The 27994-nt window shown below is 32.5% G+C and overlaps 2 protein-coding genes across 4 annotated transcripts; both read right to left on the bottom strand.

Annotated features, from left to right (window-relative positions):
* Window positions 1-319: 319 nt before the first annotated feature.
* LOC132721635 (uncharacterized) lies at window positions 320-5957 on the bottom strand. Of its 3 annotated transcripts, none has more exons than XM_060705961.1 (4): window positions 5745-5957; window positions 4014-4153; window positions 1808-3494; window positions 320-793 (listed from the first exon to the last, which is right to left on the bottom strand). In XM_060705961.1, the coding sequence occupies exons 3-4, from the start codon at window positions 3110-3112 to the stop codon at window positions 530-532; spliced, it is 1569 nt and encodes a 522-aa protein (XP_060561944.1). In that variant the 5' UTR covers window positions 3113-3494; window positions 4014-4153; window positions 5745-5957; the 3' UTR covers window positions 320-529. The 3 variants fall into 3 exon arrangements, with proteins under 3 accessions (XP_060561944.1, XP_060561946.1, XP_060561947.1); XM_060705963.1 differs by having other exon boundaries at window positions 4048-4153; XM_060705964.1 differs by having other exon boundaries at window positions 4057-4153.
* Window positions 5958-8464: 2507 nt separating this feature from the next.
* On the bottom strand, window positions 8465-18915 carry LOC132721634 (dynein axonemal assembly factor 5-like). The gene is made up of 10 exons (XM_060705960.1): window positions 18245-18915; window positions 16922-17164; window positions 16216-16302; window positions 15524-15756; window positions 12795-13004; window positions 12297-12449; window positions 11578-11746; window positions 10824-11122; window positions 9920-10268; window positions 8465-9567 (listed from the first exon to the last, which is right to left on the bottom strand). Exons 1-10 carry the CDS (start codon window positions 18873-18875, stop codon window positions 9428-9430), a joined length of 2514 nt encoding a protein of 837 aa, XP_060561943.1. The 5' UTR covers window positions 18876-18915; the 3' UTR covers window positions 8465-9427.
* Between the last annotated feature and the right edge of the window lie 9079 nt (window positions 18916-27994).

Genomic DNA, 27994 nt, shown 5'->3' with positions numbered 1-27994 from the left:
ACATCATCCTATATTTCTGCCAAATAGTTTTAATTTCTCCCATTGGTTAAGATGATACAGAGCTGGCATACATAATTTCTCAGCGTGACCTTGACCCGAGAAAGCCTAAACCTGCACTCTGTACATCATATCATTAGGGTTAATATTTCTGCTTATGTCCTTCAATTGGTTTAAAAGATACGAAATGGACACCAACCAGCTGCTAACAGACGGACGGACTGCCATGTGGATATTACACACGGAATTTTGTGTGTCTGTCGGGGAGGGGACTTTACAAAAAAGATAATAAAGGTTGGATTTACTATTTAACAATAACGTATCAGCTTTAAGTACATGTACTTTATTAAAATCTGATCATATAGCCTTCTGACATATTACAATATTCATATTTATATACATCACTAGTTTTTTTATATTTTTATTTCTATTTGCCATTAATAAAATAATTTATCAATAAAGAAAAGAATGCATTCATGTATTAATTGTAAAATGTCACCATTAATAAGTAAATGACAGATTCCTCGCTTCCTCACTCAGGTTCTCTTTTCATTTTCCCAGGACTTGTCAATAATTTCAATATTTTTTTCAGATTGTTTTGTTTCTCCTTTAAATTTTCGATAGATTTTTGAAGCGTTTTCTCCGAAATTTCCAATGATTTTATATACAGATATGCCGATGTCAAAATCGAGACTTTGGGTGTCCTTTCATTTCCATTTAATTGTGGAATCATGTCTCTCAGTCTTCTGAAATCATCCTTCAACAAAGCCCGGGATTGCCGCTCACGAATGCAATGCTTTAAAAAGAAGTAGAGACAATTAGAATTAAAGGCCACAATGACCTAGTAGATCTTCGTTATTTTGACTCCCAAAAAATGGGTAGGACACACATTACTCGACTTATCAAGTTTCAACGTAATATTTAAAGCTAATGACAATTAACAAAAACTGTAAACAAAACATGATTGCACTGTAACACTCACACAAAGTACAATGATCTGAAAGGTTATGTTTTCAATGCAAAAATAAGTAATTAAGTCACGTTAGGTATGTCGTTTTTGACTTTAATGTGTTTTTCAATAAGCAAGGTATTCAGTAGATAAAAATGTGGATTTCTTTTAACCTTTGATCGCCCTTGACCTATGGGGTAAACCCTGGCTTTTGCACTATACACATTATAACCAATGAGTCACGATGTAAATTATTATTTCCAAATTCATTCAAACTATTTCAAAGTCGAGCAACTGACCTCTACATTTGACCCATGATTGTAGGGTAGCAACCTGGATTTTGCCATCGGGACGTCTTGTTAATCATTTGTGCCATGTAAATTTACAATATTCCAAATAGTCAAATATCAGATACAGAGACCAAATGTAAACAAGGTATCATTTGAACTACGAGACCTTGGCCTTTGGGAAAGAGAACTGTATGTGTTCTGCACATAGAAGCACAATGAACTTTGATTAAATAGACACACTTTTGTTTTGTTTTGTCATTACAATTCTTGGATGCTGACCATTTGACCTGAAATCATAAGGTGCATCTACAAACAAAGCATAAAGTTCTCAAATCGATATGCTCCACCCTAAGTGCATGGGGGTATAAAAAGTGAAATTAATGTATGTAATAAGTTACAGAGAAATTACCCCTCATCGGAGGATCAAACATCAACCCTTGGAGTACTAATCTTATGCTCTTCCAATATTTCGAATCTTTAAAAGCGGTATATAAAATCTTCAAGACTAAAAAAAGTATTGAGAACAATTAAAACAGAGATGTAGAGCAGGGTAGAACAAACTAAAACTTACAGTTTCCATGTTTCTTCCTGCCGCAGTCTCTTTAAAAATTGACAGCTCTTTTTCGCTTTTCTTCAAACTCTTAATTGAAAGATCTTTAATATTTTTTCTTTCCTTCAAATTCTTTAGCGGTTGTTTCTGTTTCCCTATTTGAGACTGAGAAGGATTAGTATCTGTTTTCTTGGAGTTATGTGGGTAAATAACTATTACTGGTGGCGCATCAGTATTCTCCGGCCGTGACGAGTATGGATGATCAAAGGCAACAGTCTCTGGATCAACAATAAACACTGGCCCATCCCAATCTCTTTCAATATCAACTTCACTGTCGCTTGATTCTTCAGTTTTTTCTACTTTTATTATTTTTGTATCCGTCTCATTTAATTCCCCATTGAAAACCGAGTTGTAATTTATACTTTTAGTGTCATTTAAATGGCTATATTCAGAAGACATGCTACCGTAATCTGTTTCATCTGTTTCCTTTTTAACGATTGAATCAAAATTTATTTTAGATAGTTTTACTGGTTTAACTGTTTCACAGTCAGAAGTGCAATTAAAACTGTTACCTATCATACCATCAAAATAATCGTCAGGAGGTTCTTCCTTAATAGTAGATACTAAAGGTTCAGTCACTATATCACTTGAAAAAAATCTATAACATGGGTTCATTTTATCCATATCTGATACATCATACGCATAAACTTGGCAACCACTCGGATATTCCTGTTTGATATTTTCAGCTAAATCGGCTCCAAAATTTGTAATGCCCACTTGAATCATACTGCGACCAGGATTGTGAATATCATTTTTGTAGATATTTTTAAGTTTCTTTTTCTTTTTCACCTTTTCAAAAATATTTTTGTTTATATTTTTAAGTTTCTTTTTCTTTTTCACCTTTACAAATGATAATTGTTTGTCAGGGGCTTTTTGTGCATACTTTCCTACGAGAAACTCGTCTGTCAGATAGGTGCTGTTCGGACGTCTCATTCTTGCTGAAGATCTTGAATTTCTGTGTTCAATTCTGTTTTCAGGAAACACACTTTTAACAAGATGGTCACATCTAACTAATTTAACATAAGGGTTTGGAAGATAGATTGCTTCACTTTGTTTTTCAATATCAAAAGTTGGTTCTATCTCAATTTTTTGGTATTGTTTTTCATCATGAAATGGTGGTTCAACCTCTATTTCTTCATATTCCGAGTCAGACGAACACGAACTGGTATCCGTCATTTCATTGTCTTCTGAATACAAGTCATTTGTTTCAATGACTATCTCCTCTGAACCACAAATTAAAGTCATTACTTCTTTTCCCTGCTCCATTTCCACCAATGTTATTTCCAAAACAGTTCAAGCAGAAATTGTGTTTCCTTTAAAGCCAACTATTTATGGAAAAATATAATAAGAACGATTACCATGTTCATTCAACCTTCATTTTTTTACTGAAATGTTTTTCAAAGCAGTATCATGGTTACGGCACAATATTTTACTGGCTTACGAAGTTAAGTTACAAGTAACAACATAATTTTCCTAAAGCTTAGTTCTGAACAATCAAGTGGAATTCAAATTTTTCAACGTAATATATTCAAGCCACCATTTTGAGCAGTTCTCTGATTATCATTTAATTCCCAAGCAATTAACATCAAAATTGTCTTTCTTTTTTTGGCGAATGCCTCGGGCCCATGACCTGCAATTCATCGTTGACCTGAAAATTCAAAAATATATACATATATATACAATTGCAATGTACATGTATATTGGTCATAAAATCTAAGGGGTTTGCATGGTCCTCAACCTATATGACTAATATTATATAAATGTAAAAAACAGTAACTATAATTTATGAAAACTATCTTTACATATTAAATATGGTATCATCAAGTCCAATCGAAACTCTTAAAATGGCAAAATAAGATATGAAAAATGATAGTAAAACTTAGTGGTAATGTACCATGACATTATTATCATGAATATCAGTATATACTATAGAATACGACAGAAGAAAATGCAGACTTTGACATTTATCTATGTCTGGAATTGACAAAAAGATATAAAAATTTCTAACAACTTAATTACTATCTCTATAAAATATCTTGTCAGAAACATTATCATTATAATAAATAATGAAACTATTGATATATGAAAGATAGAAAGGCTGTGGTATATGTCTAAAAAGCAAAACAACTGAGAAAAAAAGAAAGCTGTATTTTTCTATATCACTGACCATAATGGATTTCCTTCATAAAAATATGACATACATGGCGTACACAGTTGAATATGCTTAGCTGCAGGTCATTGTTGTTATTCCTTTATATCGCATTTCTGTTGAATGTTTCGACTGCTTAGTGGCAAATCATTGTTGAACTACAAAATTAAATAATTTAAACATATTTCAATTTTTTCATGTACTCACATGCTTAAATTTTATTTCATTTTTGGTTGCGTTTTAAGTGATGTTTCCTTGTGGAGGAAGACCTAAGGTGTCCTTTTAAACAAGCAGGCCCGCGAATCACCCCTACTAAACGCTGCTTTCACATTTTGGTGATCTGTTAAAATTAAAGCCAAAGGCACTTCCGTTGTAGAGTCCTCGACTGATCAATACAAAGCTGAAAAGGTAATCACAGTTTTTAAAAACATCCGATTTAAAAGAGAATTTTCAATTGTGAATATGACCCAATAATGGCTATAAAATAAGCCAAAAATATCCCTGGATCTAGCACTCATTTTGGTATATTTCCTCTAAATTGAGAAAAATGCTCTATATGGCATAGTATCCTTCGATTTTGGAAAATCAAGCATATTCTTTTAAATAGGATATTTTAGAAACTATGTTTAACTTTAAATATCACTTTTGTTTTGGTCGAGGGCTCTACAATGGTAGATCTAATGTCGATTGCTCTCATCTTTAAAAAAAAATTATAACACCAAATTGTCAAAGAGCCAGTGTTTACTAGGGGTGCTGAATAGAACCACGTTAATAGCTGGATAGCTTCATCACTCGGAAGTAGCAAAAGTCCATGGTGGGGTTTAAACCCACAGCGGTACTTAAGGGGCATGCGTTCAAAGTCAGCAACCTAAATCACACAGCCACTGAGGCCTCTCAATGACAATTACTCATAGTCAATTATTCACTCAAAGCATGAAACTATCTAGTAGGATGTTTGTGTAAATAATCATGTACGTTAAAAAAACATTTATATGTTCGTGTAACTAATAAATGTTGTGGTAGAGCTACCACAAATTATTTTGTGCTATCTCATAATGATAAATAAATCGGATAACAATCAAAATTGTAGAATCTACATGCATGTAAAGCATTAATATTAATTTATTTCAAAACAGTTTTTACTTAAAAAATTTGAAGTGCAAATTAAAGGAAACCATTTTATACATAATATTACTGCTTTTTTTTTGGTAAACAATATACTGTACATAGTACAAATCTTTTAATTTGACTTTGAAATGGTTAATCAACTTTATACAAGCGGACGGATAAAAATGTCAAAATGTCTGTATAATTTTCACTTCTTCATAGGCTACTTGAAAATGAAATGCAACGCGTGTGATAGCCATACAAATGGAAATTTTCATAAAGGGGACGAACTCTTTCTAGAAAAGATTCCTACCCACGTATACAATGATACTTGGTTGACAAACTGGCTATAACAAACATTTAGAAAACTAGGATGTGAACTTTTGGTTAATCCTTGCAGCAAAATGCTAATTTAAATCGCGACAGCAACGTTTAATTTTCTTTTTATATAAAGACGAGAAGGCAGACATCAAAAAAGAAGGAAGCAGGAAGGAAAAACTCCAAAATAATTTCTACTAAATGTACTTAATTCCATTTCTACGACACTTTACAATTTAACACTTTGTATTATTTACACCTATTAACAATATTCATCTGATTACTGACAAACTGTCGTTTAAAAACGTATTTTGAAATACAAACCTGCGTGACCTAGATCTACACATGCAAAACAATTTGTCCACATTAACATCTACAGTATCTCACAGAACATTAATCTATTTGAGTCATAACTTCCAAAAACACGTTGACAAAAAGCGACAAACTGTTGAATTTAACACTTATCTGACGATAGATATCATGTGTAAAGTAGCATTTTATCTGCCTCGTGTAAGTGGTGCAAATGGTGAAGTCTCTTAAAGGGAAACAACTCATTTACTTAAAAGCGTATATAAAGCAATATCTTTTGAAATATTTCTAAAAAAAAGTCATAAACAGTAAAAAATATTGCTGAAATAGTCTTAAAATAGTTGGAACATGTATAATAATATTTCTGTTATCAAACAAACATGAATATTGACTACGAACCGAGAAATACATAGAATGAAATGTTCTGGAACAAAATATTTAAAAAAATAATGCTGCTATTTTCTAAAATAGGCTTTTAATAAAATCGGTGTGCAAGTGCAATTCATATAATTCCATACAATTATCAATAAGTATTCTTTTTTTTTCAAATTAAAACAATATATTTTGGAACTTAATGCAAAGGTGAGCTGTGTTAATCAAAAAGGCTCTAAAAACATAAAATTTGAATTTTTTGCATAGATTAAGTGACGCTCTTAAAATGGGAAAATTGCAAAGGAATTGATGAGTTAAATTGAAAATCAGTGAGTATATTTGGATGATTTTTAGCATTTAAGATTTGACCCAGAAAAGTATCATTTTTGGGCATTTTGCACAATAAAAATAATTATATAAAATGGTGCAATTAAGCTAGGGAATGATCTTAAATTTTGCCCACATTAGTTTTAAGTCCAGACCTGCATGAATTAGTACAAAATTGTCTTGAAAAAAAAAAAAAAACATTTGCTGTCTCTTAAAAATCATGTTAAAAACCTCAGTGGTGAGTCGCTTTAAGATACATATTATAGACAGATTATAACATTGATTATTATGCATAATCCAGATGTACATTGTATTTATCTAGTTGAACTGTTGTCATTTGTAAACACTAAATCTTTCTTAAGATTATTTGGTAGTTCATAATTGATGGAACCTCCCTAATCAATTTACAAAATGAAATTGCCTTGAACTCTCTCAGAATTGCACAGAAAGTCATAAACATATTTATTTGTCTGAATATATAAAGTCATAATCTTAAAGTTTTCTTAAATAATTTGTATCACTGTGATTTTTAAATTGTCTTTCATAGTATAATGTTTAAATGTTGAAGATTCTCATATATTAAAAGTTGCTTCGAGTCAAATAGTTACTCAAAATAGAGAACATAAACATCAAATAAAATGTTTATTTGGTATTGGATAATATTTACTAAAGAAAAGATAAGGGATGTGGGATAAAATGTCATTTAGTGACTCGTACTGATTTTTTAATGGTTATGGGGATAAGGTGGTGAAGTTGGGGGTGAAGTGACCAATGGGTGGTGAAATGTCTGGGAGGTTTTAAGTGTCATGTCCCACTCTCGCATGCTGCCTCTTCACCCACCTGACTTTGTCAGGTGTCATGGTCTTCATTCCTTAGAACACATAATTGGAATATTATTCCATTCATCCAACAAAGCAACATTATAAAGTTCATCAAGAGCAGCAGCTAGGGTAATCAAACTCCTCACAGTGGTTACTTCCCCTGATCAGTTAAAGGCCCATTATGCCTTATCATTTCTCAAAATCTCTTTTTATTTTTGGTGTTCTATTCTGGTTTCAAAAAATAAATTATTGACCAATTACCTAAATAATCTTTTGCTTCTGTTAGTTTATAGTTAGTGGTAGTTGTATTTATTTAGTTTTTAGTAATATGAAAGCCAAAATACTACTTTGTTTACATTATTTGTTACTAAATTTTATGAAAATTATTTCATATTCAGTACTTCTGTCTTCAGGTGATAAGCAATTGTAACAAAATTGTTCTAAAACCATTATTTAAACATTATATAAAACTTTCACGTCTGCACTTTCTAAAGAATAAAAAAACTAATCTGTGTGGAGAATTATGACCCCTCCTTATCTACAAAAATGTCCAGTACTAATAGTTGTAACCTCCGATTCACTGTCTTCAAAGATGTTCAAATCTGATGAGTTCATTATAATAGCCATAAACAGAGTGGGTTAATGTTTTTGCTTACTAGAATTTATATCATCTTGACAAGCTAAAAAATAAAAGATTTCATTGTGCTGTTGCATCTTTCAGACTGCAATAAGGCAAAAATAATCATTTTACTTAATTTTATTATCCTTTAAAGATATACTATGCTCAAATTTGATATAAGAAAATATTGTTAATATAGTTGTTGCATGAACAGTGAAGATTATGATTAAGGTTCATTTCGATTGCAATAAGGTTTACATTATGTACATAGCGATGAAGGTGGACCTGAAGTCTCAACATGGGACACATGGCAATGTCAGGTGCCTGACTAGTCATACTGTGCTGAATATGTTCCTACCATATTGCCTAACACAATTTAGGTCACATGGGTGTTTCAGACTAAAAGCAACACCAGGGGTCAAAACCACCTCACCTGCTGAAGCTAAGAGATGACTCCAGTAATTATGAACCCATTTAGTCGCCTCTTAGTAAACAGAGTACAGTGTGGTGGGTTGTACTCATCAAGGTGACTCTAAGACAACCCCTCAGCCACAAGGGAATATATTTATCATTTGACTGGATGCAAAAATAAAACATAATGTTTTGATATAGATTTTTCATACACATTTAATCTTACATAAATATTTTATATTACATTCTTCAATAACAAACTCTTATTTGGCAGTGACAAGCACATCCTTCTACAGAAAAGCATCTACAATATTCATACAATCTCTTGCACTGTTTTTATATCAAAAAATAAAAATTTACATGTTGTAATATTTTGAATTCCTTTGATAAGAGGGTTATAGCGTGGTCAAAATGGAAATGATTTTCATTATTCTATTTACGAGGAAATTGTCCAGGGCTTGCTTTGCTCTGGATATGGAACAGGCCATTTCAATTTTTAAGAGATTACAAAGTACTAAATTTTAGCTACCAACACTATAGAGTCTGGTTTGTACAGGCTGGCCTAGCTCTATACTGGTGGCAAAGGCTAACCACTTTTGGTTCCAGCAGTGTAAATTACCTTATATACATATACAATGTATCTTTAAAATTCATGACAAAACAGAATTATATTGGGTATTTTGTATTCATAACAATAATTGTTTGCATCCTGACAAGAACAAAAATAAAGTAACAAAATTGAAAGCATGATGTTTGTAAATTTCCTTGAAAAAGCAGCCCATGCACAGAATCATCGCAAAACATTTCTTATCATAGGAATATAACATTTTATTCTCTACTAACTTGTCATATCTGTTACATTAAATAACAGTGACACTCTAAGTCAAAATTCTTTAAGAAACTATCATAGTGTTATAAAAACAATGGAAATTTACACAGCATATTTCGTCACTCGTATCTTTACACTCTTTGAAATTTTAAAACAAATTTACTGCATCAATTTTTGTAATAAATAGATCTTTAATACAATAATACACAAGCACACTTCATTCACTTCTACATAAACACTACACATATACATAAATCATTGAAATGAAATGGACAGATCTTGTGTGATGATAGTATATTGAACCATGACTCATCATATGCTATGACGATTGAGTTGACAACTTCTGTAAATAGCCCACTAGTTCCTCACAATATTTTTTCGACCTATGTTTATGTTTTGTTGTCTCAACTTCTTGTATGAGCATGCCAGGCAGTAAACCTCCTGCTTTCTTTAGAACACCTGGATAAATACATACATACATAGAAAATATTAAATGGCGATTCTATATTGACATATCTAACTTCCTACTTCCTAGAACACCTGCAAAATATGTAGATTTGTTGCATGACCATTTTGAAATATTTAACCTCCTGTGTTCTTTAGGACACCTGTAAATGTAGAGGTACTGCTCAATACTAAAGTTAATTAAATCCATTAGTTTTTCAAGTTGCTGACGGGATATATGTGAAAATATATCCTAAATGAGAGCAATATGACCCAAAGAGCATTGCCATTTTTTTTAACTAATCATAACTTATATAGAAACTTTAGCAAAAGATAAGATTTATAGTTTTTTTAATTCAAATTTTACCTAAGATAGCCTCCTGTATTTTCTCATCAGGATCGTCTAAGTGCACCAACAAGCCTTTAAACATTGCTTCTAGGTGAGCTCTATAAAGTTGAACATCATAAGCCTGCTCAAAGCTGTCTAGATATGCCAGGAACGTTTTAGAAACCATCAGTCTAATCTCATCACTGCTGTCATCCAGTCTCTTCAACAGCTCCAGGTACATGTTGTGTAGTCGATCCTGGTTGATACTGCCACCGGCAAGGTCAAATGTTCGAGTCATGACCCTGCAGGCAACCAGCCTGGTACCCTTATTATCATCATCCATACTAGCTAACATCTGAGTGATGAAGTTGTCCAATATTGGTTCAAGCTGAGAATAAAACAGAAAAATATTATTCTATTTCGTTTATCAGATAATTACTTATTAAGTATGAATATCTATTCTTTAAATCTCATACTAGCCCTTAAACATTTTTTATAATCATTATCTGCGTAGCTAATTTCTTGAATGGACTTGTCCAGCTTCTAATTTTGGAACTATCTAATACCAATTTTTGGTCAATCAAGATGAAAATTTAAAAAAATACAGCTTACAGTAATCCCTGGGTTGAGGGCACTGCAGTCACCTTTACAACTAGACCCACTCTCCCCTTAAAAACATTATTCCTGTAAATAAGTATTCAACAATACTTCAGGACAACTTAAAATTTTTACCAGTGAGGAAATTCACAAAATACATCTAAAAAACAAGGTAAAAGAACTTAAAACTTTAAAGCATTATCCTAATCCTTCTCATTTTTATAAAGTTTTAGTTTTAATACAAGAATATTTTTTCCATATCTTTCAGGATAAATGGAGCAAAATTCATTCTTTTTCTTCTAAAATAAATTTTGGTCCACAACTCAAGTAACATGTTTTTCATTACCTTTTCTTTGGTGAGCACTCCACTCTGCAGGAGAGCCCAGGCACATGACACTGCTGTGGTTCTGATTGCGCTGGCCACACGCCCAGCTTTCCATACACAGTTTGGCAGGATCATGTCTCTAACAACAATTTCTGCAAAGTCAGCAAATTTATCGCCAGAATCAACAGTGTCCTTGCAGTTCATCATAAGATGAGAAAGGAGGGAGAAGAATTTGAGACGCACTTCAGGATCTTTATCCGGATGAAAGTTAGCTGTCAGTATTGGCATCACATCTTCTAATATATCTCCAACTACTGGACCTAGAATTATACAAATACAAAAGCTTTAAGATAGGTAGTATACTTGAGTAGAACCACTTGACATTCCACAACCAAGCTACATGAAAGAATCCAAAGGCCCAGGTGGGATTTGAACCTTCAGCAATGAGGGGGCACACCATAACCACTCGGCCCCAGATGCACCCCTGTTTTATTTAGCAAAACATAGTAATATCTTAAATTGAGAGAATATTATAGGTAACAACCATGTAAGAGTCATAGGATTTATACAGTGACACAAAATCTCCAAAATGGATTCCTTAATGATCTATGGTCATGTTTGTTTTCTTTTGAGTTCTCCTTAAAAGAATGTATCTCAATCATCATAAACAATAAACACAATATATATACTTTGTATTGAAAAGACAAATTATTTTCATAGACAGTTACAAATTAATTTACAAATCTATCTGCAAAATTTAGTCCAAATGACAAACCTGCTTCTAATATAAGACCATCAAAGACGAGTCTTTCCACAGAATGTGTTGTCCACACTTGGTACGTATCATGAAAACTGTCCAGCAGAGGTTTTGTATGGGTTTTATATAACATTTTCCTGTTGTCAAGACCCTCCAAAGTAGCTAACTTATCCAATAATTCAAATACCTGAAATATTCAAAATGCACTGTCTTACAGAAAACAAGATTATTACAGCACCCATTGTTGGAAATTAAATTATCTTGGACACTTAAAGCAAGAAAGAGTACAGTGTTTATCTTTCAATATATCCACTCAGATAAATTGTATCACATTAAAACTACTAAATTATTATAAACAAAAAGAATAAAATAATCGCTAACCAACTTTTCCATTCCTGTTTCAAATTGGTTTAGCATCACATAATTAAACATTTTTCATCATAAGTATTTTAACAGGATTTTTATTACAATACTCTGGATAATAATGATATTCTGCCAATTTCAAAGAGCCGTATATACAGCTGTATATCCTTTAAGCATTCACAACAGAAGTACATTTTAGTAACAGTACTATTAATATGAACAGCTCTGACATTTCTTTTATTCTCAGACAATATTATGTCCATCATTCTAGCAATAACCTCTTAGTACACAGATACAAGCAATGAATTATAAAAAAAAATTGAAAATATTTGTCAGCATGTTTCTCGAAAAACATTTCCATATTATCTTATTACCTTTTCTTTTATAAGTTCTCCTTGTTGAATGGCTAGTATGGTATGTAGTAGATTGAACACGGACTGGGTTGATTCTGATGATTCTGCAATATCTGTACTGGATACAGTCAGCAATGACTCTAAACATGACAGCAACTGTACCTGAACAGCTACCTGTACAAGTAAGAAAAGCGTTTTATTCTAATTTTTGGAACATATTTTAAGAACATTAACATTGGCTTGCCTTGAATTTCAGCATTTTTTACTCAAAATTAGGAATTTACAAACGGTAAGTAGCTATTTTTCAACTGGTTTAGTTTTACCTCACAAAAACCCTTTAAAGGTCATATGGCGACTTTCAAGCTTTTTTGATAGAGGTACTCCTCCATGCATTAATTCAGGCAGGAATCGGCACTTGAGTAGTACCACTGATGTTCCGTAAGCAAGTAATTGCTGCAAAGATTAGTTTTATGGAATAAAGTTTAGAAAAAAAGTAATAAATTTCATGTGGATACACACCTGAACACTCTGACAGACATCTGGTATTGTTAGAGTGTCAAGAATTGTCTGTATGTAAGGTTTCAAATCGTCTCTAGCTGTTCCATGTATAACCGAGGATAGTACCATCATTGATGTAAAATGCTGAGAGCTTTTAACACTCTTCAATATCAACTTACTCCAAACTTCAACTTCGACAAAGTAGCCAATAAGCTCAGCTGATCTTTGTATCTGTTGATGAAAAGAGAATCTCAAGTATTAAATCCAGTATGTCTGAAATGTATGTCTTCCTGTATGGTATCTTAAACAAGCAATTTTCTAAACAAGAGGGCCATGATGGCCCTGAGGTCGCTCACCTGTATATAGCCCCCCCCCCCGGCCAATTTTTACCCAAGGGCTTTTATTTGTTTATTTGAACAAACTTGGTAGATACCCATAAGAAGATGTTTCATGCTAAACATCTAAGTTCTAGCTCATTGGGTTTTTTAAAAGAAGATTTTTATATAGTTAAAAACAATGACACCCCTGGGGCAGGGCCAGTTTTGACCCCCGGGCTTTTATTTGAACAAACTTTGTAGATATTTACTTAAAGATGTTTTATGCTTAATATCTAAACTCTAGCTATTTGGGTTTTTTCAAAGAAGATTTTTAAGTTTTTGCTATACACATATAAGGAAAATCAATGACCCCCGGGGCGGGCCAGTTTTGACCCCAGGGCTTTTATTTGAACATACTTGGTAGATACCCATTAGAACATGTTTCATGCCAAATATCTTAGCTCTAGCTCTTTGGGTTCTTTAAAAGAAGATTTTTTAAGTTTTTACTATATGCATATAGGGAAAATCAATGACCCCCTGGGGCGGGGCGAATTTTGACCCAAGGGCTTTTATTTCAACAAACTTGATAGACATTCACTAGAAGATGTTTCATGCCAAATATCTAAGCTCTAGCTCTTTGGGTTCTTTAAAAGAAGATTTTTTAAGTTTTTACTATATGCATATAGGGAAAATCAATGACCCCCTGTGGCGGGGCCAATTTTGACCCCAGGGTTTTTATTTGAACAAACTTGGTAGACATTCACTAGAAGATGTTTCATGCCAAATATCTAAGCTCTAGCTCTTACAGTTCTTTAAAAGAAGATTTTTTAAGTTTTTACTATATTTGCATATAGGGAAAATCAATGACCCCCCCGGGCGGGGCCAATTTTGACCCCAAGGCTTTTATTTGAACAAACTTGGTAGACACTCACTAGAAGATGTTTCATGCCAAATATCTTAGCTCTAGCTCTTTGGGTTCTTTAAAAGAAGATTTTTTAAGTTTTTACTATATGCATATAGGGAAAATCAATGACCCCCTGGGGCGGGGCCAATTTTGACCCCAGGGTTTTTATTTGAACAAACTTGGTAGACATTCACTAGAAGATGTTTCATGCCAAATATCTTAGCTCTAGCTCTTAAGGTTCTTTAAAAGAAGATTTTTTAAGTTTTTACTATATGCATATAGGGAAAATCAATGACCCCCCGGGGCGGGGCCAATTTTGACCCCAGGGTTTTTATTTGAACAAACTTGGTAGACACTCACTAGAAGATGTTTCATGCCAAATATCTTAGCTCTAGCTCTTTGGGTTCTTTAAAAGAAGATTTTTTAAGTTTTTACTATATCCATATAGGGAAAATCTTAACCCCCTGGGGCGGGGCCAATTTTGACCCCAGGGCTTTTATTTGAACAAACTTGGTAGACACTCATTAGAAGATGTTTCATGCCAAATATCTAAGCTCTAGCTCTTAGGGTTGTTTAAAAGAAGATATTTAAAGATTTTTCTTTCTGTTGCCATGGCAACCAGAGTTCTGTATGGAATTAAATTCTTTGAACAATTTTTAAAGGTGACCACCAAAGGAACATTCCTGTGAAGTTTGGATGAAATTGGCTCAGTGGTTTATGAGGAGATGTCATTTAAAGCAAAAGTTTACGGACGGACGCCGGACGGACGGACGCCGGACGAAAAGCGATCACAAAAGCTCACCCTGTCACTTTGTGACAGGTGAGCTAAAAAAATAATTTTATCATATGCTTAATAATGGGATGTAAAGCCATTTGATAAATTTCATATCAGGTCTTCATGTACATTGAAGGAAATAAAGTATCTATCTAACTTAAGATCAAACAAATAAAGATCAAGCTGGCTTAAAATCACTTCATTAATAAGGTAGAACTATGTATTGCGCTTAAATACTGTCAACAGTGAATGCTAACATTATGTGATTTAAATACTCGCACAAATTTGTGACATTAATTTTCTAGAATATGGTTTAAACAATTCAATTCAAAAGTTTATTTCAAGTAATATAGGCCTTCGGCCAAAAATCCACACCAACATGTATAAATTAAACTTTGTTAATGAATAAATTATAATTCTGAATAAAATAAATACTAAAGCAAACATGTATTGGATCAAATTATTCATTTTATACGTAAGAATAAAATAATGAGAAATATTAATGAAATAAAATGAGTATTTTTATTTTCCATATTTTCAGTGTCTTACTTGACTACCTTTGTCTAAATTCAGCCAATACACAAAGTTTAAAATTGTAATGTCAAAAAAGAAAAAATGTATATATTACCCAAAAAAATTCAAGTTTTTACTATCAGTTTAGGATTCATTTTCATCTTGTGGTATGAAAATCAACATTTTATTTTCATACCACTCCGTGAAAATGTATCCTATATTTATAGAATATGTGACTTACATCCTTAACAACAGACTGTTCCTCATCTGCACATGCTTTATACATTCCTGATGTGAGAAGTTCCATATGCTGAGTAATATATTCCTCACAGTTCAGCAGAAGATAGTACAAGAGGCCAGCAGACTTCTTACGAGTTTCCGTTACCCAGTCTACCACATCGCGCATCAAACCCGGCAATATTCTTGAAACATGACGCATCATCAAGGTTCTGCACCCAAGATTTGGCCTTTCCACTGCAATAGGAGCCAGACTTAAATATATACAATGTGCATTTCTAAGAGGAGGTTTCATGGTCAATTATTACACTGAACAGAATTCGAAAGTCAATTTATTGGCAAAATAATTGATCACATAGATTTATATTCAAATAAGTAAGAAATGTAAGTCTAAATCTGACAATCCCTTAAGAGCAGTTTTCCAGAAGTACCACTCTTCTTTATTTCTGTAACATCTGTGAAAAGTTTTTAACTTATGAACTTTTACCTTAAGTTACTTTAAGATCCCAGAGGTTAATTTAAACACGGTTGATTACAAAACAGAAGATACACCCCCCCCCCAAAAAAAAACTATTCTTAAAAAGCCACTTTTTTGAATTCATGTTTAGAAAGATTCAGTCATTTAATTGAAACTATAGCAAATATATAAAAGGACTATCAGCAGTATGACCCCTGCATGCTCTGTTCATGACATACCTCCAGGTGGGTAATGTTTAGGATCAGCTTTTGCAAAGTCCATCTTGTCTTTCAGATCATCCTCATTCTCATTAGCAAACTTTAATCCTGTTGAAAAAGAGGCACATTGTATATTTTTCAAATGAGTTTACCATAATAAGAAAATTAAAAGCTTATTGATCAGGGAGATAACTCTGGCTGGCAGATAATTCTGGCTCTTCTGGTTTTCACTGGGATCAACCATTTTGTAGCACAGTAGGCATTCAACAACTGTTGATTGCTAGTGTACCTTCTGTAAACATAAGCTATATTAATGCACAAAATGTAAATAAACGAATAAATACTTTTCCTACATTATGTATAAGCAATATGTATGTGTGAAAGTTCTAAAAGGTTGATTTAAGTAAATTTTCATTCTTAAAGTCTAACAAAGAACACACACACACACAAAACATACATCACAAATGTTGATAGCCTCAAAAAATGTATACAGAAACTATTAATACCATATCGAAGATCAAAGTGTAGTATCATATTACCATTCAAGAAACTAATAATAAATACCTTATATAATTATAAATACCTTATTACCATATATCATATATGTCATTGGCAATTGTACAGTTCTTTACATAGCAATTGTTCTGAGATAAATTGTGAAAAATTTCTTTTTCTATGAGAAAGTAAAATCAATATTTCTTTAAAATTCTAAGATGGGTGTACTCACCAACATCATGCCAGAGAGAGTCAGCTGTCTCCTTGATAGAAGGCTGTTCATCCGATAAACCAGTGAGAAGTAGAGGAATAAGTTTGTTCCAGAACGAGTAGCGATCACAAAGGTCCAATAACCAGTTACCTACAACCTTAATCACTGCCAATCTTACAGCAGGGGTTTGATCAAATAATCGCTGAGCTAAGTGTGATACCACTGTGTCCACTGGTTTGTTACTACCATACTGTATGACATCCCCTAAATAATATAAAGCTTCAAGATTAAACATTTGTCAATTTAAGATCACTTTACCAAGTTTATGGCAAGTAGCTTATGCAAAGCATCATTTATTGAAAGTATGTTTCTAAGATACACACTGCTTACCCTAATGGTTGTGATTTTCTGGTTCTGAATTCTTTGACTGGCCATTACACTTGATCCCCAATTTCAATTTAGTGAAATGAACATAAGACTCAAAGTTCCTTCAGGATCCATTGTCACAGAATTGTTTCTGCCTTACCCGAAGATCTAACCAGAGCTTGTGGATAACTACAGTTAATAAATTTCCCTTTGATATTTAAACTCAGCAGAGTTCAGATTCTTTAGGCGATTAAATCTCCGTTGTGAGAGCCCTATTAAAATGATCAATATTTGCAGCAGCAAGAAATACCCAAATATAGTAATATTCATTTTTGATTGCATAAGATATAGATTATAATGAGAAAAATGAAAAAATATTTATAAAATAATATGACTTTGCCGGCTTTAACTTTCATTGAATCCGTTGAAATGAACAGTTCAGATGTTGTAAGAAAATAAACTTGTGTGTGACATTTGCTTATCTAGGTTCATTAATGAATAAACTTGCAATTTAAGATAAAGAAATGATAATATTTGTTGTCTACATTTAAATTTTTTTAGGTATAATTTTGTTGAAATTTCATACAAGTGTCCATCCTATTTTTTTTTTTTTTGGATTAAATAGATTCAATAGAGTATACTGTATTTGGGTATATCTTGGTAAGGTTCAAAACACAATGATAGGAAAATGTATCTGGGTATGTTTGATTATATCTTAGTGAAAGTGTTTATCATATTCATAATTAAAACAACACTTTTTTGGTGTAAAACATTTATTTTTAGTATATTTGGGCAGTATTTGGATATATTTGAGCAATATTTGGGTATTTCGTGCTGCTCAAATTTTTGTACACAAAGAATATGATTTTATATAACAAAATATTATACCAAAACAAACATTTAATCACCCAAGAACTAGTTATTAAACAAGGCCCTGCGACTTAGAACCTAATTTATGAAAAGTAAAGTATGAATTACCTATAGTATAAACTACTATTGTTCTGACTTTTGAGTGCTGGTGAGAAATGGCTTGTAATAAAGGTTTGATTAGAGATTCTGATTGCATATGAAAATGTTCCGGAACAGCCTTGGCCAAAATTGATGTACACTGACATGCCAACTTTTTTACATCTGCAAAAGGATCTATGATAGTACGCTGCAAAATTTTAATCATGTCATCCACATAAATTGCAATATTTTTCTCAGAACGTTCTAGAATTTCTTTAAGAAATTCAACAAGTATCAGTCTAAGTTCCTCTGAAGGCTCTGTAATTTCTGGTTGCCCAAGTCTTTGTACGAGAACTGGGATGACATAAGGTAAGTATTCTTCTGGTTTTTCCACACTCTTCAAGAAACTTCGTAAAATATCTAATGACAGCTCCCTGCATTTTTCGACTGGATCTGAAAATTCCTTCAACAAAGGTTTCAATATTTCATTCAGAATTGGTTTAATTTCCGTTGGGTCTAATGGTGGTTTTCTTGAAAAAGTATCTTTTCTAATATTTTCTAGAGCCTTCCTTCGCGCTAATTTATTGTCTTCGCCTAAAGTATTCACGTGCCGAGCTAAACCTTGCAAGACAGCATTGGAATTCTGATCTACGGCAGCCATATTTGTTGATCGCAACGCCTCGTTTTGATACAGACTGGGTCACCATATAATCGACCGAATCTATCATAAAGATCGTAACGAAATGCATTATGTATTCATATCCTAAAGAGCGAAAAGATAAGCATTTTTGTCAAAAATTAGTAAAAATCGCCTTTGTATTAACATTTTAACAGTCCTCGGAATAAATGCTTAAAAACCAAAACCATTGCATTGGAAAAAAAACAACAACAAAAAACGCGTGCTCCTAAAAATTCACACCCTCGTTAGTCGATTATAGAAAAAAATTCTCCACTTTTTCTTATTGTTGTTAAATTTCACTTGTGCGTACACACCATGACCCTTTTAAGCATCACTTAATACACAGACAAACGTATAGATAGAAAAACATTGTATATTTACAATTTTTGTAAACTGGATATTCTGACGTGATTTAATTTAGGATTAAATAGAAAAATAATTTCTATCACATCTATTATTTTTTTAGCATAGGAGAAATCATTTAATCTGATCGCTTGCCTATCTTTATGACACCCAGCTTTACATTCACGTAACGAAAGGAAGGGCGAAGTACAAATTATGACAGATTATAGTGGTGGTGTTGGTAGTTTTCACTCCGGATCACGACAGTAAGCTACATTGAATACAGTTAAACCACTGCATCGTTCCGGGGCAAGCTGTCAAGCAGTTTACTAGTACTATAGTTGCCTTCACTTTCGCAAAGAACTGAAGCTTCTGTACATGCCAGAGCAGAGGTACAGTGCGAATGACCGTAGAAAGGATTTCATGATCAATCACAACGAAAGCAACCTGCACCGTCCGTGAATCGGGGCGCCCGATTCACAGTCCAACGCTCTACCTATTGAGCTAACCGGACGGTTTTATGACAGATTATGTAACTCGCGGGCAATAAAATTTCATTACTGTCACATACTGCGAGCTCCACTTGTTGCAGTACTGCATAGTTAAATAAAGGAGACGTACTTCTGCATACTTAGCAGTCGAATCTACATTTGATAAACAGTACAGATGTCAAGGTTGAAGTAAATACCTAAGCGATTTTTCAATAAAAGGAAACTATTTCAAGTCAAAAAGGGAAATAATAAAGCAAAAATGGCTTTCAGCATTATTCTCTCCATACATTTTCAAACTTAATAGTGACCAAGTATACTCCAGGCCTTTTAAAATGAATATCTTTGATACTTTTGAGAAATATACCGAAAGAAATAAGTTACCCTATAGATTTTATGTCAAAGGGGGCAAAACTGAAAAAAAAAAAAACAAAAAAAAAAAAAAAACATCACAAGGTTACGAAGTAAATAACTGACAATATTTGAGAAAGCCTAATCAGAATTTTTTTAATAAGACAGGAGGAATAATTTTGCAAAACTGAAATTTTGCATAATCTGCACTTATGGAAGTGTGTCATATTTTGATAGTGATAGAACAGAACAGAACAACAATTTTATTCAAGACTTGTACAATAAGTACATCATCATATATACCAATATATACAATTTACAATATCCAATATGCATAATTGTCACAGTGAAATAACATATTTAAATGTCATATCAATTATCATATGAAGATGAACTACAATTAATTGTAAGTAAATGTAGTTCTAAGAGATAATGCATTTTTAATATACAAAGCTAGATTAGTGATAATTTTTGATAGTTTCTGAGAAAATTAGCACTTAACAATAAGGTTAACCAGGCTAAAAATTTAAGTCGAAAAAGGTATACATATCTGGAAGAGTTTTCTATCAAAAGCATTTAAAACAGAAAAATACATGAAAATTGAAGACTAATTTTACAAAAAAAAAAAAAAAATATGCCCTTTTGAAATTTCGCCCTTTTATGACACCAAGTTTGAAACCGATAGCTCGTATATTGTTTGAGGAAAAGGAACTTATAAAAAAGGTTCACGTCGCCGATGAGAAAGTCATGGTAATAGCTCCACGTGTTTTTGCTTCGAAAAGTTGAGCTAATTACTCCGAAAAAATTAAAATGATTGACACTATCTATAACTTTCCGTATTCACATTTTTTACTCCTGACAATAACCCCCATTTTTTCTAAATACGTTTACTTTAACAATCTTTTCTACCTTAAGTTCTAAGCTGTGTTTTTTGCAAAACTATGTAGAAAGACTTAGATAGTATACATAATCATGTAAAATAACGAAATTACTTTCCGAATCTGAAGTATGTGACGTTATTTCTTAAACACGTGCGCATATAATTTACATGCGCGCACACACACTTGCGCGCATATCAAACAAACCACAAAAGCATTTTTTTTCATATCTGTCTATTTCATGAATTTATTCATTGACTTGAAAGTTAGGATCTGTTAAATATTTTCTTGAACATGTTTTTGTAAGAGTCCCTTATTTCATGCAATCGTATGAAATATATGAAGGGATCACAAATTGAATTGAGTAAATGAAAGTATGAGAGTATTACCGGAACATTGAAACCAAACCTTAAAACACAGGCCCGACTACATATATCATGGTGACGAATTATAATAACTCCAAAAAGAAAAGACCATGTCCCTGGTATCATAAAGACAAGATATGTGATCATGACAGACAAAAATGTAATAACAGATTTCCGTAGTGATATAGAACGAGGCGAACGCCCTTTCAGTTTATATATCATGAAAAAAACAATCGAATACAACACTATCAACACAATAGCAGATATTGTTGATGCAATGGCGACTGTAAAAAATACAATCGCCAAAGCTTTAAAGTCTTCAGAAATATTTTCAATCGAATCTTTTGCATGATGTTTACACAAAAAGTATATAGAAGCAACTACAAATCCATTCACTATCCAGAAACAGCAAACGACGATGTTGCATCTGCGTGCTGACATCAGATGTCCATGATGTAATGGATATTTCGTTGCTATAAACAGATTAACTGCAAATCCGAGCATTGTCGCTGTTTGCGCAAGATGTATCGTCGTATAAGTTAATGACAAGAACAACTGTTCTGAACTTAGGTCAAATTTTAAAGGTACTGATACCAAAATTGGAAATTCAAAAAAGCGCTTGACTAAATGAAGAATTGATATGAGCATATCAGAGACAGTCAGGCTAAATATCAATTTCATATGGACACTCCAAGTCGTTACCATGTTTATCAGTGCTATTCCGTGACAAACGTTGAACAGAATACCAACTAAAGCCAATGCCATTTCTATATCATGCATATACTTTGGTGGCCCGAACTCCTGATACAATTTAACCATAATATTTAAAGTCACTGTATCGTTTGTTGAATTGCTATAGCTCATATTTTTGATGTAAATAAATACGCTATCTATGATTATAATTATTATATTACAGCGGTGAGTTTTTCAGATTGCTTTGTTAATCACAATAATCCAATGTTTTTTATTTATCACTTCATCGTACTAAATCAAAAGTTAATTTTTGCAGTGTTTAAATTATGCTTTTAGCCATTAAAATGCCAGTTATATGCCATATATTATATAAGCAGAGCTGAACTTTCCTGACATATTTGTATAAGTGTTGGCATTTTGTAGCTTATAATGTTGCAAAAATAAATTCCAAACTGTATGCTATTTGGCGAATACATCCGAATAATTGTCTTACCAATTACTATCAATTATGTAAATCAAAGGGCTGCAAGCTGTGTGGTATTTTCTGATCTTTGCATAGTGAATCGTACTGTAAGGTGTGTGAGGTTATCTTTGATATACTATAATCCATTTTGCAGGTCACCGGGTATGCAGCGACTGCTTCTAGGGCGAAGTCGGGCGAAAATTTTGCCGAAAATATTTTCACTTCGCCCAACTTGATCGGAAAAGAACAAAACAGAACAAAACATGCCTTATTTTCACCCAAGCATTTTTCAATACAATTTGGAGAACATAACACATTTAAATGTTTATATAACAGAGAATGAACAGTTCTGGTACAAAAAAGTACATGTATCGATATAATCATTTAACAGACTGCACTTCCAATTAAAAAATAACAGTTATCTACAACTAAAAGGAAGATTCATATGTAATATGTATATGTAATACTAATAAGATCTAGCGGTAAATAGTAAATACATTGCCTTAGATGCTTGTTTCTAGCTTTATGGAACAAACCATTGCTAAAGAATGTCTTAATATTTTCATTTCCTAAATAAAATCTAAAATTCCCAGTTTATAAAGCACCAAAAATTACTATTATAGTTTTGTTTAAGTTCACCTTTAGATACCAATTATTACAGTAAATTAACATTGTGTCGTTTGCATGGAGAAGAACATAAAGTAAGATCGTCGTGATCTATGGAAAGCCTTGACTGTCTTATAATTATAAACCTAAACGTTGTTATGTCCATATAGCAATATATTGAGTCAACCTTTCCTTATACAATGTGCACTCATTAATATATTATGTAGAACCGTCTATATATGTAGTCAACTGAACAATATATGATGTCAACGTGCCTTTATATGATGTCAATCTATCATTATACGTTGGGCATTTTTGAATATATTATGTGGAGCCATCCTTATATAGAGTCAAAATAACAATATATGATGTCAATCTGTCCTTATATGATGTCAGTCTGTCATTATATGATGTGAAGTTATGAATATATTATGTGGAATAATTCTTATATAGAGTCAACATTATATGATGTCAACGCGTCCTTATATGATGTCATTCTATCATTATACGATGTGCATTTTTCAGTATATTATGTGAAACCATCCTTATATAGAGTGAACTTAACAATATATGATGTCAACACGTCCTTATATGATGTCAATCTTTCATTATACGATGTGCATTTTTCAATATATTATGTGAAACCATCCTTATATAGAGTCAACTTAACAATATATGATGTGAATATGTCCTTATATGATGTCAGTCTTTCATTATATGATGTGCAATTACGAATATATTATGTGGAACCATTCTTATATAGAGTCAAAACAACATTATATTATGTAGAACCGTCTTTATCTAAAGTCAACTTAACATTATATGATGTCAACACGTCCTTATATGATGCCAATCTATCATTATACGATGTGCATTAATGAATATATTATGTGAAACCATTCTTATATAGAGTCAGCTTCACAATATATGATGTGAATATGTCCTTATATGATGTCAGTATTTCATTATATGATGTGCAATTACGAATAATCGAATATATTATGTGGAACCATTCTTATATAGAGTCAAAACAACATTATATTATGTAGAACCGTCTTTATATAGAGTCAACTTAACAATATATGATGTCAACACGTCCTTATATGATGCCAATCTTTCATTATACGATGTGCATTAATGAATATATTATGTGAAACCATCTTTATATAGAGTCAACTTAACAATATATGATGTGAATAATTATGTCCTTATACTGTATTCCTAGAAATGTTCGCGGATACAATATTTCGCGTTTTTCACAACGTCTGCATTTTCGCGGAGACAAACTTTCGCGGATTTGTAGTAACCGCGAATTCCGCGAATATTAAGTCGCTACGGCCTAAATTACAGTTTTTGGAGGCTACATTTTTGAAGCATGACCTTGCCTGTTGGATACTTTTTATTCTTTTATTTGTTGACAAGTCGCGCCTAAAGCGCAAAGTTACTCGATACCTTTTCATCTATTGACTAGCCAAACACAGACGGTTGTTCCGTGAACACTTTCATATTTCCTTACCTTTTTCACTATATGATTAAGTAAGATTTCGTCAGACCTGTTATATTTTATTCTCATTTAGATCATAATTAACTGACTTTATCTTCAAAATGTTGATACGAATTTTTTACACAGTATCAGACTGTACATCGCTTCAATTTTAACAACATAACAGCTGTAGCACTTGATCGCTATTGTAGTTTTAACAAAGGATTACACATACTTCAAGCAAATAAAATCCAAGTCATTCAATAAACACAAACTGTAAATGCGTTTGTCAACACCGTGACAATAAGCATGATAATTACTAATAATTGATATTTTCTTTTTCAGCGTGTAAACAAGTATCAATAACATACATAAATAATTCTTTAAACATTTCTATAGCACCTGTCTTTATATTTTTTGTGTAAGTAGATTGTAATAAATATTCTGCACGTTTATGTTATATTTGGGTGAAGCTAGAAATGTTCGCGGACTTGTTATAAGTGACATATTCGCGGCTATAAAGATTCGCGGAATCATGCCTACCGCGAAAAGCGCTAACTTAAAACGCGCGAAATCTTTTCTAGGAATACAGTATGATGTCAGTTTTCATTATATGATGTGCAATTACGAATATATTATGTGGAACCATTCTTATATAGAGTCAAAACAACACTATAGTATGTAGAATTGTCTTTATATAGAGTCAGCTTAACACTATATGATATAATTTACTTTGAGTTTTCCCGCTGTTGCCACGAACAGTGCATAGTAAGATATAACCCGGTAAATTTAACCCCATCAGTATAATGACATAAGCACACCATATAATGATGTTTGCACTTCATATAAAGCAGCGGTCGTATAACAATATATGCACATCGTATAATGAAAGATTGACATAATATATTGATAAGTTGACTGTATATAATGATGCAACCACATAATATATTCATAAATGCACATCGTATAATAATAGATACACATCGTATAATGAAAGATTGACATAATATGGTGACAAGTTGACTGTATATAATGATTCTACCACATCCTATATTCATAAATGCACATCGTATAATGATTGGTCGACATCATATAAAGACACATTGACATCATATATTGTTCAGTTGAATTCATATAAGGATGCATCTACATAATATATTCATGAGTGCACATTGTATAAAGAAAGAGTGACACAACAACGTTCATTTTTACAATCATAAGACAGTCAAGGCTTTCCATAGTGATCCAACAGTTCCACTATTCTATAAATAAGTATGAAAGTCATCTAAGTACATGAAAATAGAACTGAAGACAAATTTTCACCCTGTCTTGTCACTATTTCGGAATGAACGACGCCGATACAGATCAATTATGCGAAATTAATGATTTAATGTCTTTGTACATATTGATAATAATTATATAAAAGTTACCATCTATCAAATTTTCCAGCAATTTATGTCATACTTTATCAAAAGCATGAGAGAAATCTACAAAAGCACAGAAAAGTTTCAGTTTTTTTTTCTTTTAAAGTATTTCAGCAAGAGATTCTATTATAGATAAGTAATCAGCGAAAGGAAACCAGCTCGATTTTCATGTAGAATATTACTAATTTTAAGATATTTTGTTAACTGTAAACCTGTTGTTTAAAACTGATGTAAATAATTAAGCGCAAACAGTCCGACACGTTTATGATATTTCACTACTCCTTTGTGCAATACGTGCTGATGTGTGGCCATAGCAACACTCGGTAATCGACATCGCTAAAAATACCGGTTTGTAAACGCGGATTAAGTTATCGGGTGTTTAACCGTGAAAGACCATTACCTACGGTAGAAATTGATTATCGATCGTCGATTGCCCTAAATTCGTCCCTGTCCTAGCTAGAGTCAACACCCTTACTTTATTTTTCAGACAGTCTTTATAACAAATATTCATTTAGGCGGCGTTAAATTCCGATAAAAAAATCCGAAGCTTTACGGAAATAGCCGAGCATTTTTCATTGATTAAAAAGATATTCATCCTCGTAATTTGTGATTGTGACTTTATTGACAATTCTACAAGCCAAAGTTACTTTTAAATTTTGAATGCGTTATAATTCGTTGGATACTTTAACAAAATTAAAATATTTCTCTCTTTTACATCGCTAGTTTTAAGTTGTTTTAAGACCTACCTTGTGTTGAAAGGTTCGTTGTGAAGCGATGTTCCAGATATTGAATGTCAGCATTGTATTTCCATGATCTGCGATCAGAAAATACATAGAAGTATATTGCTATATTATAGAGGCCCTAATATACATGTAGGTTCGTATTTGAACTGAAAACAAGTTTAATTAAATATTTGTTTCTGTTTACATATTACACTACAAAAGCATGGTGCAAATTCAAAAGTTAAAAATAATTATATAAACAGGCATGCAAGCATACCTTCTATGGGGTTCGATGGTTTCTTGCAGTATAAACTTACTATATATATTAATTCATGTTCTTTATCTCAGTCATATAATATTTTCTATGGAGTTCGATGATTTATTGTCATATTTGTCAATTTCATTTTACTTTAGTGCTATAACATTTCCATGGCGTTCGGAGGCTTAATACTTACTTTATCTCAGTGCTACAACGTTTCCATGGCGTTCGATAGGTTATTGTGGTGTATGTCATTAAAGATTATACTTTATCTCAGTGCTATTACGTTTCAATGGCGTTCGATGCCTTATTGTGATAAATGTTATTAAGGATTATACTTTATCTCGTAACATTCCCATAACGTTCAATGGCTTACTGTGATATACATCATTAAAGATAGCACTTTATCTTAGTGCTTAAACATTTCCATAGCGTTCGATGGCTTATTGTGGTGTATGTCATTTAAGATTACACTATATTTCATTGCTATTGCGTTTCCATTGCGTTCGATGGTTTAATGTGATAAATGTCATTACAGATTATACTTTATCTCAGTGCTGTAACATTTCCATAGCGTTCGATGACTTATTGTGATAAATGTCATTAAAGATTACACTTTATCTTAGTGCTTTAACATTTCCATAGTGTTCGATGGCTTCCAAGGGAGCGATCACTTTGTTTCCAGATTTTAAAACTTCACAACAGCAGGTGTCAAGTGCTGTGTGGCAGCTGTAAAAAGCTGCCCCGTACTTCACTTCAGTGTTGTTATATTTTTCTGGTCCTTCGGGATCATTGATGCCAGCACTATTAAGTGTTGAGAAATGAGAACCGATCAAGCCGGTGCTAGAGGGCGTGAGGGATGTTGCACGTATTCATTATCCCTTATGTACAGACTCAATCAAACCGAGTCTGCAATTCTCTTGTAATTTTCTTGTGATTAATGCTTCCGAGGGATCACTTTGTTTCCAGATTTTTTATTGTGGTGTATGTCATTAAAGATTATACTTAATCTAAGTGATATTACGTT

The sequence above is a fragment of the Ruditapes philippinarum genome, unplaced genomic scaffold (genome assembly GCF_026571515.1).
Source record: "Ruditapes philippinarum isolate M1 unplaced genomic scaffold, ASM2657151v2 ctg5037_1_1_1_1, whole genome shotgun sequence".
Taxonomy (NCBI): domain Eukaryota; kingdom Metazoa; phylum Mollusca; class Bivalvia; order Venerida; family Veneridae; genus Ruditapes; species Ruditapes philippinarum.
Note: the sequence above shows the minus strand (reverse complement) of the source record. Positions and strands in the feature narration are given on the sequence as shown.

Excerpts from the sequence above, each read along its gene's own strand:
- LOC132721635 (XM_060705961.1), bottom strand. The coding sequence starts at position 3,112 with ATGGAGCAGGGAAAAGAAGTAATGACTTTAATTTGTGGTTCAGAGGAG. Across the intron at positions 794-1,807 it reads CAGGAAGAAACATGGAAACT|CATTGCATTCGTGAGCGGCA; the intron begins GTAAGTTTTAGT and ends TTCTTTTTAAAG.
- LOC132721634 (XM_060705960.1), bottom strand. The coding sequence starts at position 18,875 with ATGGCTGCCGTAGATCAGAATTCCAATGCTGTCTTGCAAGGTTTAGCT. Across the intron at positions 15,757-16,215 it reads TAAACATTACCCACCTGGAG|TGGAAAGGCCAAATCTTGGG; the intron begins GTATGTCATGAA and ends CTCCTATTGCAG. Across the intron at positions 10,269-10,823 it reads GAGTGCTCACCAAAGAAAAG|CTTGAACCAATATTGGACAA; the intron begins GTAATGAAAAAC and ends TTTTATTCTCAG.